At 47.5% G+C, this 18,108-nt stretch overlaps 1 protein-coding gene across 2 annotated transcripts; it reads right to left on the bottom strand.

Annotated features, from left to right (window-relative positions):
* Positions 1–13,830: 13,830 nt before the first annotated feature.
* LOC142841073 (uncharacterized protein CXorf49 homolog) lies at positions 13,831–18,053 on the bottom strand. Of its 2 annotated transcripts, XM_075957814.1 has the most exons (6): positions 16,629–18,053; positions 15,937–16,087; positions 15,349–15,440; positions 15,050–15,095; positions 14,415–14,488; positions 13,831–14,329 (listed from the first exon to the last, which is right to left on the bottom strand). In XM_075957814.1, the coding sequence occupies exons 1-5, from the start codon at positions 17,901–17,903 to the stop codon at positions 14,448–14,450; spliced, it is 1,605 nt and encodes a 534-aa protein (XP_075813929.1). In that variant the 5' UTR covers positions 17,904–18,053; the 3' UTR covers positions 13,831–14,329; positions 14,415–14,447. The 2 variants fall into 2 exon arrangements, 1 of the variants encoding a protein (XP_075813929.1); XR_012909008.1 differs by having other exon boundaries at positions 14,415–15,095.
* Between the last annotated feature and the right edge of the window lie 55 nt (positions 18,054–18,108).

Consider the following 18,108-nt stretch of genomic DNA (forward strand, 5'->3'; position numbering starts at 1 on the left):
TTCATTTTCTTAGAGACATATGCTAGAGCATTATATGTCTTTATTTGTACAGATATACCCATGATGGCCATAACTTCTAGCAAATGTGTGATTACCAAATCAGCCTTATCCAAACTCAAAGCAGTTGCCCATTGAAAACCTGAATAGTTATCAATAGTGTGGTGTACATATTTTATTTTGGCTCTCCAAATTCTACAAAATGGAACACATCCATCTTCCAGATTTATTTCCTCTGAGTACCCATTGGGTTACTTCCTGCAGGTAGTGGTGTTTGGTTATACAAAGAACAAGTAGGACATTTCATTATAATTTCCTTGACTTGTTGCCACATGATAGAAAAGTCTTTTTTAAAATCTTTTCTATTGATATGATGTTTTCTATGAAATTCTGAGGCCTTCAATACATTACCAATCAATAACTTATCAATTTTTGCATTACTTTGTTCTAGAGGACCTGGTAGACACATATGGGATTGGATGTCTGTTATGTATATGGGATGATTCTGTTTCCTAATTGTGTCTTGTAACTGAATAAATAATGAAGTCAATTCTGTATCAGCTGGTATAAATTCAGTGGTTTTGATATGCAAAATAACTTTTTCAGCATATTGTGAATTGGTAACTATGGTGAGAGGTTCTTTAAAATCCCTTAGTACCATGAGAATAGCAAATAAATTTGACTTTTGGACAGAATCATAAGGGCTTTGAAACACTTTACTTAAATTTTCTGATTTGTATCCTACCTTTCTTGATTTATTTGTATCAGTTTAGAATGTAAGGGCTCAGTTATTGGTGTGTCCCGTACAATGTGAGAAAGCATCCAGGTAGTTCTCTTTATAAGTTGAATTCTCTTGCTTTTTGGATAGTTATTGCTAATCTCTCCCCCAAAATTACTACAAGCTCTTTTCCAGGGTTCATTTTCTTACCACAATTTGTCAATTTCATCATTATGGAAAGGTATTATAATATCTGCTGGGCATATTCCTGCTAATTGACAAAGTCTCAATTTTTCATTTAGAATTAATTCAGAGACCTTTTCCACTTAAGTTTTTAATGTTTATTTTACTCTATTTATATGTTAAAAATATCAATTTTAAGGATAATATCTTTCCTCCCCATTAAAATTCCTGTAGGGGAATGTTTGGAGGGTAATATAACCAGAATGCATTTAAGATTCAGATCTACATTACACACATGTGCCTTCTGTAACTTCTCTTCAATCAAAGCCAGTTCTTTCTCAACTTCAGCTGATAATTCCCTGGGACTATTTAAGTCCTTAACACAATCTAAGGTTTTGTTTAAATTAATCAGGTCATTAGGTCTTATCCCAATAGTGGGCTGTAGATGGGAAATGTCTCCTAACAATCTTTGAAAGTCATTAAGAGTCTGAAATCAATCTCTCCTAATTTGCATCTTTTGGGGTCTAATTTTTTGTAAACCTATTTTGTAACCTAAATAATTAACAGAGTCTCCTCTTTGTATTTTTTCAGGAGGAATTTGTAATCCCCAATAAGGCAAATTTTTCTTTACTTTTTCAAACATTCTTTCTAATAGCAAACTGTCTGTGTAATGGCAAACTATAGATTGAGGAAACTGCTCATGTATCATTTCCAATGACTGACTTACAAAATATTGACACAGGGTGGGCTATTTAACATTCCCTGTGGGAGAATATTTCATTGATATTTCTTAGCAGGCTGAGAATTATTATAAGTAGGCACTGTGAAGGCATATTTTTCTCTGTCTTTTTCTTGTAAAGGTATAGTGAAGAAACAATCTTTTAAATCAATAACTATTAGAGACCATTGTTTAGGCAATAGAGAAGGTAAAGGAATGCCAGACTGTAGAGAGCCCATTGGCTGATTCACCTTATTAATAGTTCTTAGATCTGTCACCACTCTCCATTTTCCAGATTTCTTTTTAACAACAAATACAGGAGAATTCCAGGGGCTGGTTGATCCTTCAATATGCTAAGAATTTAGTTGCTCCTGTACCAACTGTTCTCAAGCCTAAAGTTTCTCTATTGTTAAAGGCCATTGCTTAACCCAGATTTGTCTGTCAGCCATTTTAAAGGTACGGCTGTTGGGGCCTTTGAAATATCAGCAGCTGTTGTGCCCTGTTCTTGTACAACCTGAATGGTCAGTGACTTTCCTTTATAAAACATTCTAATATTTCCAGAAACATACATTAATTTATTGTTTGTTTCTTAGATTGGGGGAATGTTAATCTGAGTATTTAATTGCTGTAACAAATCATGTCCCCACAAATTTATTGCTATGTTAGCCACATATGGTTTTTATATTCCTCTCTGTCCTTCTGACCTATACATTCAAATCATTTCATGCTCTGCTTTACCTGAGATAAAGTTCTGATCCCTAAAAACTGAACATTTATGTCCTGAAGAGGCCAATTTGGATGCCAAGATTCTGAAGAAAATATTGTAACATCCACACCTTTGATTACTAGGTCTTCAATGAAAATGTCATTTATTCTTATTTTTAATTTTAGTCTTTGTTCATTTAGAGAAGTTTGCCAAAATACTCACCTTTTGATTTCTCCTGAATTTTTTCTTCTCTCTTCTACAGCTGTTCTATTATCCAGAGCAGTATGGTTTCTTACAATGGACATTAGTTTCTTTAATTGTTCTGGGAAGGAGTTTTATCTATGATGGCAGGAAACAACTGAACTGAATTTGGCATAGGGTCATGCAAGAGGCCCCTCACAGAGTTTCCCAACAGCAAAGAATTCCTTGTTGATCTACATTCATTAGTCCAATGTCTGCCTTTGCCACACCTTCTGCATAATCCTGAAGGGAGGGACATTCTGAATGGATTATACTTAGATAAACATTGTTTCTAGGAATGCCCTGTCTGTAATCCCTCTTAAGGTGACATTGTTTGCCACATATATATCGTTTGACATTTTGATTTTTCCTACAACCTCTAGAAATCATCTCTCCAATCCAAGCATCATTATGATCATGAATTAGAATGTATCTAGGATCCATTCCTCCAAAGGTGCTGACCTTGCCGTTAATGAGGTAATTAAACTTTTGCATAGAGAATTAGCATTTTCAAAAGCCAGAGATTCAATTACTATTTGTCTAGCTTCAAAATTTGGTATCATTCTATTTACTACTGATGTCAATCTTTGTAAGAAATCCATGAAGGTTCCTTTTGGGCCCCGTATGACTTAAGTAAATGATTCAATCTTCTTTCCTACTTCTCCAATTCCGTCCCAAGCATTCAAAACTGCTGCACAGCATAAAGCCAGGATGTGACTATCATATAGAGATTGCCTATCTGCAATAGCCTAATTTCCTTCTCCAAGAAGTTGATCTTGGGAGATTTCCCTACCTCTAGTTCTACTCCATTGTTCAATAATCTTAGCCTCTTCTCTGAACCAGCTACTCCATTGTAATTGTGAACCAGGCTCTAAAACAGCTTCAACCAAGTCTGTCCAGTCACTAGGGATAATTCTATTACAAACTGACCACAAGCTTAACATTTGCTTCACAAAGGGTGAATTCATGTCATATGAGACAATTGCTTCCTTGAATCTTGTAAATCTAACATTGGCACAGGAGTCCAGTTAGCTATAACAAAGCCTCGTGGCCAGGCCACTGCTGATAACTGCGGAGCTGCAACTGCTGACTAGAATAGCCTTAGCCTAAGAGGCAGCAACCATTAAAACAGGGGAATAAAATCATACACAGGAACCACAACAGGAACTAGCTGCTCACACAGTATCTATGCAAAGTACAGTTGATGCATTTCCAACTACAGAGGGAAAACAGTTCCTTCACAATGGGCTAATCTGGCCATGCACCCTGATCACAAGGTAAGAGTTGGCAAAATCCTGGAGTCAGGCAGGCTGAAGCAGAACATGCTATGTGTGTAGGAAAACTGGTGAGAACAGAACCTTGCTCATGACGGAGTGGTCACAGTGACCCAGGAGAAGCTTCTTGCAAAACAGTCACAGTCGACCTGCACTCTGGTCCCAGTGCTGCAAGGCAAACAAGTCATGGGCAGCGCTCTGGTTTAAAGGATATATATATATTGGTTTTTCGAGACAGGGTTTCTCTGTGGTTTTGGAGCCTGTCCTGGAACTAGCTCTGTAGACCAGGCTGGTCTCAAACTCACAGAGATCCGCCTGCCTCTGCCTCCCGAGTGCTAAGATTAAAGGTGTGCGCCACCACCACCCGGCTGGTTTAAAGGGTATTGAAGAGGTGTGCGGGTCAGGCGAAATGCATGGCCTTGAATGGGAGAGAGGATGTTTAGAAACGGATATGAGGGGCATTACTGAGATGATGAGAAAATGTTTCCTGTGGCCATGGAGGGGACAACTGGACTGTCTCCACGCTAAGTAGTCCATGCGATAACGGCATTAGGGCTTTGAGAAAAATATTCTTTTTCTTGGGAGATAGATGCTGCCACATTTAGGATGACGTACCATAATGTCTTCAAGTAACAGAAATAACTCAGTAGAATGATTAAATGTGCACACACAGAGAGACAGAGAAAGAGAGAGAGACAGAGAGAGAAAGGGGGAATAAAAGGGAGGGAGAGAGGAAGGGAGGGAGATAGGGAGAGAGAGAGAGCTACGCACAACAATATTTGCCTAGGCTCAAAGTTACTTGGAAGGATGAGGAAAGAGCATCCATGCAGCACAAGAGAGGAACTTGAGGTAAGATCCTCAAATCTAAAGAAAAAAAACTAAACTGAGATAAAATTTAAACAAAATACATTTAGGGGCTAGAGAGTTGGCTCAGTGGCTGAGAGCATGTACTACTCTTTCAGGGGACCAGAGTTCAATTCTCAGCACCCATATCGGGTGGTTCACAGTCACTGCAGCTCCATGGGGGATTGATCCAACATTTCCAGCCTCCAAGATGGCATCAGTATTCATATGCACACACATGTGCATACACACAAGCATGCACATGCACACACACCAAACACACACACACTCACACAAACACACAGACATCCTGTAGGATTGGTTACCTATTGAGTTTTTCCCATTGAATTCTGAGATTTGACCTAGGAATAAATATGTTCATTTCATACAACCTGCTGGAGAAACTTGGAAAGGGGGGTCACTCCCCAGATCAAGTTCTCAGATGGGCATTACCAGGATACTGAATGCTGGTGAGGACCTTTTGAAAGAGAAAAGCCCCACGGCACTTGTACACTGATGATACGGAAGGGAAACATCAAAAGACGGGCAGCAACATGAATCCTACTGGATGCATTAGGGGAAATCCTAACTGAACTGGATTCATTACAGGAATACAAACCACCTATGATAGTTAGGGGGGAAAACCCCCAACGATCCTGTAACGCCTGTGACACTGTAAGACAGTATACGAGCTGGGAAGTAAGTTGGAGACTTAAAACACAGGCACACACAGACAGACAGAGAGACCGGACATGGGTCATTCTTGAGACAAGAATGCCCAACTTTATTATACTCAGGGGCAGCTTATATAGGGCTCCTTAGCCATGCCCAGCTCTCTGGATCTTTCAGCTGCAGACTGATCAGGCTCAGAGTAGCTGCAGGCAGGTCTCAGGCTCAGAGCAGCTGCAGGCAAGGTCTCAGGCTCAGAGCAGCTGCAGGCAAGGTCTCAGGCTCAGAGCAGCTGCAGGCACAGGGTTTTGCTCAGTTCACTCCAGCAGACAAAGGGTCTAAAGCAAGCAAAGAAAATCAAGGGTCCAGGGATCTGCAGCTCCCAGCAGTAAGGTTTTCTATCTCTGTGAAGAGACACCATGACCACAGCAACTCATACAGAGGGAATCGTTTAATTGGGGCTGGCTTACACTTTAGAGGTTTAGTCCATTATTGTCACGGTGGGAAGCATGGGAGCACACAGGCAGGCAACGTGGTGCTGGATAAGGAGCTGAGAGGACTGGGTGTAGCTTGAGCATATATGAGACCTGAAAGTCTGCCCCCAAAGTGTCACACTTCCTCCAACAAGGCCATACCTCTTAATAGTGCCAGGCCTTTTGGCCCAAGCATTTAAACACATGAGTCTGTGGGGGGGGGCATACCTATTCAAACGACCAACCTCCCTCCAGAAAACAAACTTTGTGCACATTTACATGCTAGAGAGAACACACTCTTCATATTCAGGAAAGGTAAGTAGCACATTTCAATATTCATTTAAGATGTATGGTTTCCAGTCTTTGTTGGGAAGTCAGAATGAGGAGGTCACATTTGATTACAGGTCGAGGACACTTTGACACTAAAAACTTTCATGTTCATATGCATGGGTGTCTTGTCTGCGGGCATGTGTGTGCATTGCATGGGCACAGTGTCCTCTGAGGTCAGAAGAAGGTGTTGATCCCCCAGGGACTAGAGTTATAGACAATTGTGAATGACCCTACGGATGCCAGGGTTGGAACCCAGGTCTTCTTAGCAGTTGAGTCAATCTCTGCACCTCCTGAGGGTTTGGTTTTGGTTTTTGTAAAGTCAGACCTTATGTACCCGGGCTGTTGTGAACTCCGCCAGTAACTGAGGATGACTTTGAACTTCTGATTCCTCTACTTCCTGAGTGCTGAGATTACAGGTGTGTACCATTACACTTGGCTTATAAAGTTCAGGGGGACAAACCTAGGCCCTCCTTGCATGCAAGGCAAGCACTCTAGTAATCGAGTACATCCTCAGTCCTGGATTGCTTGTGTGTGTGTGTGTGTGTGTGTGTGTGTGTGTGTGTGTGTGTATGCATGTGAGTATGTTGCATGCATATTTGTGTGAGTACTCCTGCAGAGGCTAGAAGTTGATGTCAGGATTTTCCCTCAATCATCCTCCACATTACTGTTATTCTTTAATAAAGAAGCTGAACCCTTCTTTTTTGGCATTTTTTCCAATTTATTTTCCACCAAACAAAATGTTTTATCCAAAAGCCTTTTGCTTCCCCTGTCAAAATAAGTCACTAGGAAGAAGGAAATTACCAGACAGTGGAATTTTATTTTTTTGAGTCCAGGTTAAGCTGTGGCTTGTTGAGGTTCCCTTCAGCCAAAGAGAAAAGGGACCACTGTACCAAAGGGGGAAGTGTGGGAGCACACGGGGTGTACACAGACATAGAAAGCAAAGACATAGAGAGGTAATGCCGGTCAACAAATACGGAACTCATACTACAGGCGAAGATGTCATGTAAGCAGACTGAATAACAAGAGACTCAGTGGGTTTAGAGCTGGCCCCGATCCAGCAGGATTAATCATCTTCACTAATTATTTACAATGTCCAGAATTCCAGATAGGGTCACAGGCTGAGGCTCGGTGTGGACTTGAACTAGAGAGGAAGGACAATATTCAGCCATGTACAGTACACAGCAAGACTCCAGCAAGGGTGTTTTGCAAGCCTAATGCTTTCGACCTGAAACTCTGAAGCTTATAAAGATTTAAGTGTGTGTGTGTGTGTGTGTGTGTGTGTGTGTGTGTGTGTGTGTGCGTGCATGCGTGTGTCTGTGTGCTGGCAGAAGCCAGGGGCGACAGATCCCCTGGAGCTGGAGCTGCAGGCAGTTCTGAGGTCCTGATGTGGATACTGGAAACTGAAATGGGGTCCTCTATGAGAACAATGCATGCTTGTAACCTATGAACCATCTCTCCCGGCCCCTCCTCACTATTTTTCAATACTCCCCCCCCCTTCGAGACCAGGTTTCTATGTAGCTTTGGAGCCTGTCCTGGAAGTAGCTCTGTAGACCAAATTGGCCTCAAACTCACAGAGATCCACTTGCCTCTGCCTCCTGACTGCTGGGATTAAAAGCAGTTAGCCTGATTCACTTGGCATGATTTTAAAAAATAGTTTTCTGCCTGGGATGCAATTCAGTCAGGAGAGTGCTTCCCTAGCATTTGAGAAGCACTGGATTTGATCCCCAGCATTCAGTGAACTGGACAAGGTACCCTACCCATGAAAGTTCAGCACTTAGGATGGCCCAAAGTTCATTGTCATTCTTAGGAAGTTCAACAACAGCCCGAGACAGAGGAGATACTGACTAAACAAATGACAGGTGAGTCTGGAATGTTGGAGTGGAAAAGTTCCACCCCAACCCCTCTCCTGGGAGTTGCCCAGTCCAGACTCCACCTCCGAGAAAGCCCACCAAACAGTGACCCGTCTCCAGGGAGGGTCAAGACCACAACAGGGTATTTAATCTGCCCCTTCACCCCAGAGAACAAACACGTGGTCTTCCTGGTTCTCCATTCCCTTCTCCGTGTTTTCCCGGTCCTTCCTCTCTGGGGACTGGAAGGCCACCTGGGACACTGGCACCCATTAAACATGGGCTTTTTCTAATTCGGACTGATTTGGTATGATTTGGATTATTGCATCAGGGGAGAGGCTAACTGGCCCGTAAAAACTTTACAATACATATGTAGTAAATGGAGATTTCTCTTTATAACTCAGACTGGCCACGGAATTGTGATCTTCCTGCCTCAGCTTCCTAAGTATAGAGATTACAGGCCTGCACAACCAACTCCATACAAGACTGGAATTTTTTTTTTCTGAGATAGGGTTTCTCTGTATATTTAGAGCCTGTCCCGGAACTTGCTCTGTAGACCAGGGTGGCCTCGAACTCATAGAGACCCACCTGTCTCTGCCTCCTGAGTGCTGGGATTAAAGGCCTGTGCCACGACCACTCAGCCAAGTCTGCAAGCTTTTAAGGCTCCTATACTTAAAGAAATACCAGCACAACTGGGCAATGGAGGCATAAGCTTTTAATCCCAGCACTCAGGAGGTAAAAGCAACAGTCTCTGTGAGTTACAGGACAGCAAGGTCTACAGAATGAGTTCCAGAACAGCCAAGGCTACACAAAGAAACCCTGTCTCAAAACAAACAAACAAAACAAAACAAAAAAAGATATAAAAAAGAAAAGAAATACTGTCATGATAAAACTGTATAGCATTTGGGGCAAGAGAGATGGCTAAAGGGATAAAAGCACTTGCTGCTCTTGCAAAGGACAAAGGTTGAGCCCGCAGCATCATATAGGAAGGAGCTCATTAACACCCATAACTTCAGTTCCAAGGGATCCAACAGGTTCTTCAGCGCTCTACAGGCAGCAGGCATGGACATAGTTCACACAAGGCAAAAACACAGATACGGAAAGTAAAAGTGAACAAAATGTTTTTCAAAACAGTAAAGTGAAAGGCAGCTAATAACCTCAAAATTAGCTCTTTTCCACCTTCCTCTCAGAGAGGCAGCTTCGCTTCTGCCCCTCTTCCCACTTCTCTGCTTTTCCGCTTCTCTGTCTCTTTCTCCTACTCCTCCTCTCTCCCTTTCCCCTTCTCCCTTTCCCCCTCATAACCCTCTAAATAAATATTCAACCTCAAATAAAAACAACCTCAAAATTATTTACACCTCCTCTAATAGGCTTCATTACTCTACCCTCAGAGAAACACCTACAAGGACCTATTTGTTTTTCTGTCCCTAAACGACTCTTTTCCTTGCTGGGTACCTGTGTCACACAGAGCATAGCTTATGCATTTGTCTTCCTTCTCAACAAAGGACACAGAGGGACTGCTGAAGGAGCAATGCGCTGTCACTGCACCTGTGACATAATCTCCCAGTTGGTCACTCAAATGGTGGCCTGCTTTAACTTTCCTACTGCGGTTACACCAACCATTCATCTGCAAGTGGAAGACAGCGAATCTCTGGAAAGTCAGCAGAGTTTTCAAAGTCAGCTGACCCCAGGAAAGCCAGGGAGCAGGGGACGGCTGGGGACAGTGGTAAACAGGGGTTCCAAGGCTGCTAGCGTTGTGCAGCTTGGTCTGATTTATGGCAACAAGGACTCCATTTATGGCAACAAGGACTCCATCACGCTAAGAGCACAGGCTGCCCTCTTGCTGTCATTGTGTAAGCAGGGTGACAGGAGCATGACAGGAATGATTCCCATGGTCACATGGTGGTCACAACATCCAAGGGCACATGGACACAGGTGGTCAAAACATCCAAGGGCACATGCACACAGGTGGTCACAACATCCAAGAGCACATGGACACAGGAGGACACAGCATCGAGGGCACAGGGACACAGGTGGTCACAACATCCAAGGGCACATGAACACAGGTGGTCAAGACATCCAAGGGCACAGGGGCACATGGACACAGGAGGACACAGCATTGAAGGGCACAGGGACACAGGTGGTCACAACATCCAAGGGCACACGCACACAGGTGGTCACAACATCCAAGGGCACAGGGGCACAAGTGGTCATAACATCCAAGGGCACAGGGGCACAGGTGGTCACAACATCCAAGGGCACAGGGACACAGGTAGTTACAACATCCAAGGGCACAGGGGCACAGGTGGTCACAACATCCAAGGGCACATGGACACAGATGGTCAACAGGAGTTCTTGCTTCACCTTTGGAGGAAATGGATGATGTGGAAACGTGGACCCTATGGCTGTCACCCCACAGCCACGAATGCAGAGCACTGGGCGTCTGCACAGCTGACTGTGGCTGCCGGGCTGGGGGTCCCTGGCTGCTCTGGGTTGTTACATGGGCCTTGAGAAGGGGACCATCTATTTGCCACCAAAGTTCCAGGCCATGTTTGTAAAGGAACTCAAGGGAGTCCTGGTTCCCAGTCCTGGTGGGAGGTTGTAGGGGCCCCCGAGTGCCAGAGCATCAAGGAAGAAACACAGCTCAGCCACCCTGTAGGTTCTCCCTGAGCTGAATGAATAGCAGAAGGACAGAGCCTGGGTGCTCTCCAGGGTACCCCTCTTCTAGGTGGGGGCAGACTGAGAAAGGGTGGGGAAAGGAAGGAAGGGAAGCATCCTCCTTCCTCCTTCCCAATGGGGTCCAGATTTACTCTTCAGACCTGAGCCTGGGAACCTGTGCTTGCTCCTCTAGAGGCAGCAGGGTCAGCGGACCACAGCAACAGTATTGGGAAGCAGTAGGTCTGAATGAAGATGCGAGAGGCTGTGTGCTCAGCGGGCAGGCCAGGGCTGGCCGAGTCATTCTCACAGAGCTGTTGGTGTCCTGCCATGGCTTCAGCATGCAGCTGTACTGATGACAATGGCCCCGAGCCTGCACGAACAGTGCCTGGTGCTGGAATTCACCACAGCCAGGTCTGGCTTCCACGTGCAAGCTGCCAGAGCCCAGCTGCGAGTCTGTCACACTGCACTCAGCTCTCACCCTTGCCAGAAGTAGCCACGAGACTCGGGATGAGAGCCCCAGCCTGAGGAATGAGACCATCTTCTCAGAGAGGGGCTCCGACCGGGGTGTTCCCCACTGTCCCTTCAGGCTCTCAGGTCACTGTCCTCCCACGTGGATGATGTGCTGTCTCCCTGAGCTCATCCTGTGTGGCTCAGAGGGACCCCCGGAGACCGTGGGAAGGGGTGTTGCCAGGCGTGCCCCAACTCCACAGGCAGCTGACTCTTCCAGTTTGCAGGGACCCTGCACTGCTACTACCTGGCGCTCCTTGAGCTTACGGTATTGCAGGTCCCAGATGAGCTCCTGCTCCACAGGCAGGCGTGAACCAGCTAATCTGAGGAACACCGCTTGCACTTCATGTCCTGCCCAAGACAGACCTTGAAACTCTTACTTTAAATGTATGAGTTTATTTTAAATTGATTTTAATTTATTCTAAATCAATAAATGTCTGCATTGTGTCTATGGACCATGTTTGTGCCTAGTGCCCAAGGAAGCCAGAAGAAGAAGAGGACCTCTGATCCCCTGGGCCTGCAGTGTCAAATGGTTACTAGCTGGGTATCTGTGCTGGCAATCAAATCCAGGTCCTCTGCAAAAGCAGCCAGTGCTCTTAGCTGCTGAGCCATCTCTCCAGTCCCTCAGGACAGGACTTTTGAGAGCACCCCTCATGGTAGAATCCAGAACCTACTTTGGCAATTCCAGCCTTTTGTGGCCCTAATCACAGTGTCCTTTTGTGACTTTTACTTCCTAACACACCATAGCCTGCTGTGGTTTAAGACTAACAAACCACCTTGTCTTGTGTGCTCTGGATCCCTCACAGGCTCCGGTGTCACCTCCTGCTTCCACTCGCTGAGTCAGAGCTTCCCACGCCAAGGGCAAGCACACTCCATTCACACATTCACAAGGGCACACGGCCAGAGCATGGGGCAGAGTCCACGGGCCCAGATGTTTCCTCCTTGCCAGCACCCTACATCAAACGTGGAAAGCCCTGAATCTCAGGAATGCAAGCTGGCAGAACCCATCCCAAAGTCTCAGATCTTGCCTGGCACTTGGTCCGGGCTCAAGGCTGGAAGCCATCCAGTCTGTCTCTGAGGGCAGCATCAGAATGTGGAGCCCAAGAGGAGGTAGGGAAGATGGACCCGGAACAAACAAATACCACGTTTGGAAACGTCAGTGCCATGTGTGCAGGAGGCACCTGTGGGAGACCTTCCATGCATGTGTAGATGCATTATCTTAATCATCAAATGCACACATCTCAAGATGGTTCAAACCTGAAAACCTAGCCCCCTCCTTGGAGCCCACAGAAAATCTGTGTGCCAGTGCTAGAGAGATGGCTCGGGAGGTAAGTGCAGTGTGCAGCTCTTCTGGATATGAGTTCAGTTCCCAGCACCCATGTCAGGCAGCTCACATCACTTTGATCAGTTTGGTTTCAGGGAATAAAACAAGACAGGTCTCCAATGGAACCTGCACTGATGTGTAAACACCTACACACAACTGCATGTGCGCATGCACGCGCGAGCATGCGTGTCCAGAAACACACAATTCAAACTAAATCTTTCCCAGGTGGTTGTGGTGCATGTCTTTAATCCCAGCACTTGGGAAGCAGAGGCAGGTGGATCTCTGTGAGTTCAATGACAGCCTGGTCTACAGAGAGAGGTCCAGGATGGCTATGGTTGTTACACAGAGAAACCTTGTCTCAAAGATTAACCCACCAATAAATAAATAAATATTTTAAACTTCTGGTCCCGATGATACCCATCTATAACCCAGGTTTCCTACCGTAGGATTGGAGAGACAAGAAGAATCTAGAAGTTCCAAGGCCTGTTAGACAGCTGTCCAGAGCATGAGCAGAAATCAGACACATCTTCCTTTAAATAAGGTAGACTGAGAGAACCAACTCCCAGGTAGTTGTACTCTGACCACCACACACGTGCCATGGCACAGGAGCCTCTTTCTCTCTTCCACACCCCCCAGTATATGTTTCTCTCTCCCTTCCCATCCCTCCCTCCGTCTCCTGAACTCTCTCACAATACAAATACCCCAAACTCTTTAAAACCAGGACTTTTCTAATGGGAGCTGGATGAGATCACCTGCCAGGACCCGGACGGTGTGGAGATCTGGCGCTTAAACTGCCATGGGACATCACCTCTGTTGGCCACAGAACCACTAAAGACTCATTTTGTCACCACCAACGCTGAGCCAAAAGGTGCTCTCTGTGCTCCTTATAGCCCGTGTGCACACTGTGTGGAGCTTCTCTTACTCTACCAACCACAAGCCTGTGAACTTGCCTCCACCCCTCTACTGAAAAGGTCCAGGGGACAATCAGGGGACTTGGCAACTCATTCCAAAGGATGGGTTTGCAGGGACCCCAGGATGAAGTGCAAATCCTAGGCCACTACTCCATCAGTGCCATGCCTTCCAGGATAGAATCATCTAAAAGGTCAGAGACAGGGATGGGAAAAAAACAGGAAAGGAGAAAGCACTGCTGAATGTAGGCGACAGGAGGCAAAACGGGTTTCCTGAGACTGTCCCAGAGATGGCAGTAGTCAGGGCAGGGCCGGGGTTCTTTTCTGGGGGTGGGGGGAGAATGCTGGCCTTGTCAGCCCTGGCCCCAGCGCACCTGGCTAAGCTTGGCTACATGGTGGTTTCTCAGAAGAGAGACCACATCCCATGCAGGACTACTGTTCTTTTTATCCACAAAATTCTTTATTTCAGTTTTGAAAACCTCATGCATGAGAACTGTATTAGGGGAGATAGAGTGGAGTGTAAATGAGGACTGGTATTCTTAGAGGGGTGGGAAGGAACAGTTTCCACCCTGTTGCTGTACCTCATCCCCCACCAAAAGAGAACATAGGACAAAATGACTTAATGTGCAACAGCTGTTGCCGAGGATAGGCGGGGACAAAAGGGGGCACAAAGTCTGCTCTGGCTGGAGAGCAGAGGTCCTCAACTTGTGGGATACTGACATTAAAATTCATTTAAAATTCATAGCAGTAACCAATTTACAGGTATGAAGTGGCCACGAAATAATTAGTACAGCTGGGGTACCACAACATGAGGAACTGCATGCATTAAAGGGTCGCAGCAGGAGGAAGTCTGAGATCCACTGCTGCAGAGTGACTGGAAGGGAGCAGGATCCACGGGTAGTAGCCTGGCCTCTTCTGCAGGGGCGCTGGGTTCAACCTGTGAGGCAGAGCACAGTCAGGCCAGCCCTGGCTTCCTGAGCAGCCAGGAATGTGGGAAGGGCAGTGGGAGGCAGAACACTCACTTCAAAGATCCTGTGCACAGCAGAACATTCCCTTCAAAGAGCCTCGAACTTTTCATTGAGGGCCTGCATGAAGGCTGAAACACAGGTTCAAATGGGTATTCCAGACCCAGACACACAGGAACGGACCCGCCTGACCCCTTCTCTGTGCCCCAGGAACTTCCAGCCAGCCACCTCACTGCCCTCCAGCCACCATGCAAGCAGCCTGGGGACAGACTCCCCCACCCATCACCGAGCTCTATGTGGGAGCGTTTTTTTCTACAGGAGAACAGCAAGGACAGGCAGTCCTCAAACGCTGGGCCACAGCACTGCCAGCCCTACTTGTGAAACAAGCAAACATGTGACAACAAACACTTCACAAGCCACACCCGCCAGGACCTCAAGGGAAACTACAGCGGGACTGTCTAAATGCCCAGAGAGAAGGGAAGCTGGGGGACTCATCTGCACCGCACACGAGAGAGCACTGGCTCTGGGTGCAAGTCCCTGCAGTCAATGCACAGAGGCCCCCAGTCTGGCCTGCTTGAGGTCACCTCCCACCAGAGAACCGCCCCTCAGCCCACCCCAATCACCTGCACCCAAACACTGAGTTCTCCCTCCGGCCCTCTCCCCATTGCTTCCCTGCCCTGGCTCGGTCATACCTAGTTGTTCCTTGAGTTCCTCTATTTCCTTCTGTAACATCAGGCACTAGCCCAGCAGATGGGAGAAAAAGAGAGAAAGATTAGCATTCAATGTCCTGGCCTTCTGTCTGCTCCATTCAGACGTCTTCCTAGTGTTTACACCTCTCTCTGGCCACAGTCCTGTGAGGAGACTGGCAAAGAACCTCAAACATGAAGGAGGTGTCCTCTTTCTGTGGAGTGTGGGACAGGCGTTGGCACAGAATGTGAACTGTCAGCTCAGGGCTATCTGGGGCTGGCATTTATTTTTGTGAGAAGCTTACCTGCGGACATCCTGGTGTGCCTTGTACTGATTCTGACTGACTCTCTCCAACAGGTAGTAAAGGATCCACAGTTGGATCCTGTTCAACTGAAACTAAAAAAAGAATATAAATGTATTATGCAGCTTCAAGGCTTGGCGTCCATGTGGGAAGGAACTGGTGAAATCTGAAATGAGACATCACCCTCTGCTGGTCCCCACATGTGTATGTTGCGACATCACTTGCACCAAGCTTTAAGCTTTTCTATTTCTTGTAGCTCCTAGGCAACCCCAGGCTCTGTGTACCCCTATTATAAGGACTGCTAGTGAAATACAGAATGTGGGACGAGCCGAATGCCTTAGCAGGGTTTACCAGCAAAAACTCTAGTGTGCTAAAAGCCCACCTCTGGATTTGGTGTTGTCATATGCTTTAACGCCCTGAATCCTATAATCCTACTCTTTTCTCAGTGTGGCCTGAGGCCAGTCCCACCCACACCCAGTCTCCTGTTACCCCCTGTCTACCTAGACAGGAAAGCCCAAGGCTACAATCTCCCAAAGGAGGAGAGCCTTGATATTCCCCCTCACCTGCTGCTCTCAAACCCCAAAGACTCACCAGCAGAGGCAGGAGCTCTGAGACGGACACTTCTCTGCCTCAAGACCTGAGAGCTTCCTGGAACTTGGGGTGCTCGAAAGTTGGGGTCTCCACTGCTCATTTCTCCACGATGCATGAACATGCAGGGTTGCTCTGCCCTGTGTGTTGGAAACTGACACAAAAATTTCTCGGTGAGTACATGTCATGGAGGGGCTGAGGGGCAAGTGGGAGAAAAAAATGGAGGCTTGTGAGGCTCATCCCATCAGCACCTTCTCTTCCTCCTTCAGCCTCAGGGCAAGAGGCAGGAATGGAGCCCCCAAGCACTGAAAAGGCTCAGATCCTGGCCTGGCTTCCTTGGGGAAGAGCCAGGAGGGAGGATCAGGAGGCCCTTGGATCTGACTACAGCCAAGCTGTGCAGCCCACACTGGAAGGGCTCTCTGGATCCAAATCACCCAGACTGTATCCAGGCCCGCTTCCCACCCTGCCTGGCTAGAGAGAGGAGATGCACAGGGAGGGAACAGTCGCCAACACCTAACTGAGGCTCCCTCATATCCACCCTTCCTTATGACCAGGACCCCACACCAGACATCCTAATCAGGGCAATTGTCCACTGACTACCCCGAGGCTAAGGTAGTGGCAGAGGGAGCAGGGCAACGGTCTGTGCTGGGGAGGGAATGGGTGGGGTGAGAGAGGACAGAGGGTGCTCTACTCACTTGAGCCTGCAGGCCAGAATCTCTGGTGGAGTCATCATCTTCTTTGGCTCCTGGCTGGGATTCCTTTGTCTTCTTTGCCAGGGATTTCTTCCCAGTGCAGAAGGGCTTGCACTCTTTGGGCCCCGAAGGCAGTGAGCATTTACTGCCCTTCCCTAGGAGGGCAACCCCGGAGATTGGGGGGAAAGTGGCTGGTTCCACAGGAGCTGACTTGAGTCTCTGTCCCCATGGTGGGAAGGTTCTTCCCAGGGGTCCTCTTGAGGGATCTAACAAGGACTTCTCATGGACTTGCTTCTGAGGCTTCTCCTGTGCTGCCTTCTTTCTAGGACTCTTGGGAATGGCACCTGGAGCAGTGGCAGCAGGGGCAAGGACTGCAGCAGAGGTGGCAGCAGCAGCAGTGGCTCCTGGGATGCTGTGTCTGCTCCCTTCTTTGCCCCAAACCACACTTTGCTTTTTCTTAGACAGGGAGCCTTCCAGCTCTCCTGAAGCCTGCTTCTCCATGCTTGAGCTGAGTGTCCGGGTAGCACTGGACAGTACAGAGGGGGGCACATGGAAGAAACTTTCCCTGCCATGGACAGTTGTGTGTCTGCCTGTGTCTTCCAGCTCAGTGAGGCCACTGGACTTGCCTTGGCCTCCTTCTTTGAGGCAAATGGTCACCCTCATCATTTGCATCTCACTGGCCTCATCAGAAGATGTAGGATATGAGGAGGGACACTGAATACTTTCACTGCTCAACATCCTACTTGTGACACCTCTTCTCGGGGCCACCCAGGCTCTGTTTCTCCCCAGGCCCCGGGGGTACAGTGGGCTAGCCGAGACCTGCTTCCCTTCAACACTGCTCAGGGCCTGCCCCCCTCTGCTGGAGACGTCATCTACACTTCCCCAAAGGGCGGCCAGTTCAGCGGCGCAGGTTTGTGGGGACAGGTACCTGGAAACTCTTCGCGTCTGTAGGTTGGCCAGCTCTCGCATTATCGCTGTAGCCTCAATACTGAGCTGGGGCAGGAAGTCCACGCCGACATCTTCTTGGTCCACGGGAGAAGCGGCCCTGCCTTCTGGCTCACTAAGCAGCCCTTCTCCTTCCTTTGTTGCTTCCGACTTAGGCCAAGGCTCCTCCTTGCAGCTATCAGTCCAAGGGAGACCGCCCTCTTCCTCTCCGATCTTCAGAGGCCCTTTGATGAGGCTCGAGCCCTCTGCAACTCTGAGACTGATCAGGGGGTCCCCTAAGTGTTCCCTGCCCTCCTGAGGAGCGGACACCTTATCCTCATCCCGGGAGCTCATGTCGCCAGGAGGGGCGGCACGGCCTGAGGGAAGATGTTCTCCCCCACTCACCACAGAGAAAGTGAGGTCTTTCACCACGGAGGGGGGGGGGGGCGCAAGCGGTTATGTCAGAGGCCACGTGACTTAGCGCGACGTCGAAGTCTCGAAATTTCCTCACACTCAGGCGCGAAAGCCCGCCTTTTAACGCGGCAAAGTAAGCACCCTC

Source organism: Microtus pennsylvanicus, chromosome X, assembly GCF_037038515.1.
Source record: "Microtus pennsylvanicus isolate mMicPen1 chromosome X, mMicPen1.hap1, whole genome shotgun sequence".
NCBI classification, from domain to species: domain Eukaryota; kingdom Metazoa; phylum Chordata; class Mammalia; order Rodentia; family Cricetidae; genus Microtus; species Microtus pennsylvanicus.

Coding starts and splice junctions, on each gene's coding strand:
- LOC142841073 (XM_075957814.1), bottom strand. CDS start 17,903: ATGAGCTCCCGGGATGAGGATAAGGTGTCCGCTCCTCAGGAGGGCAGG. Junction 15,441..15,936: donor CAGAGCTCCTGCCTCTGCTG/GTGAGTCTTTGG, acceptor TTCTTTTTTTAG/TTTCAGTTGAACAGGATCCA. Junction 14,489..15,049: donor GGAACTCAAGGAACAACTAG/GTATGACCGAGC, acceptor CCTGTGTTTCAG/CCTTCATGCAGGCCCTCAAT.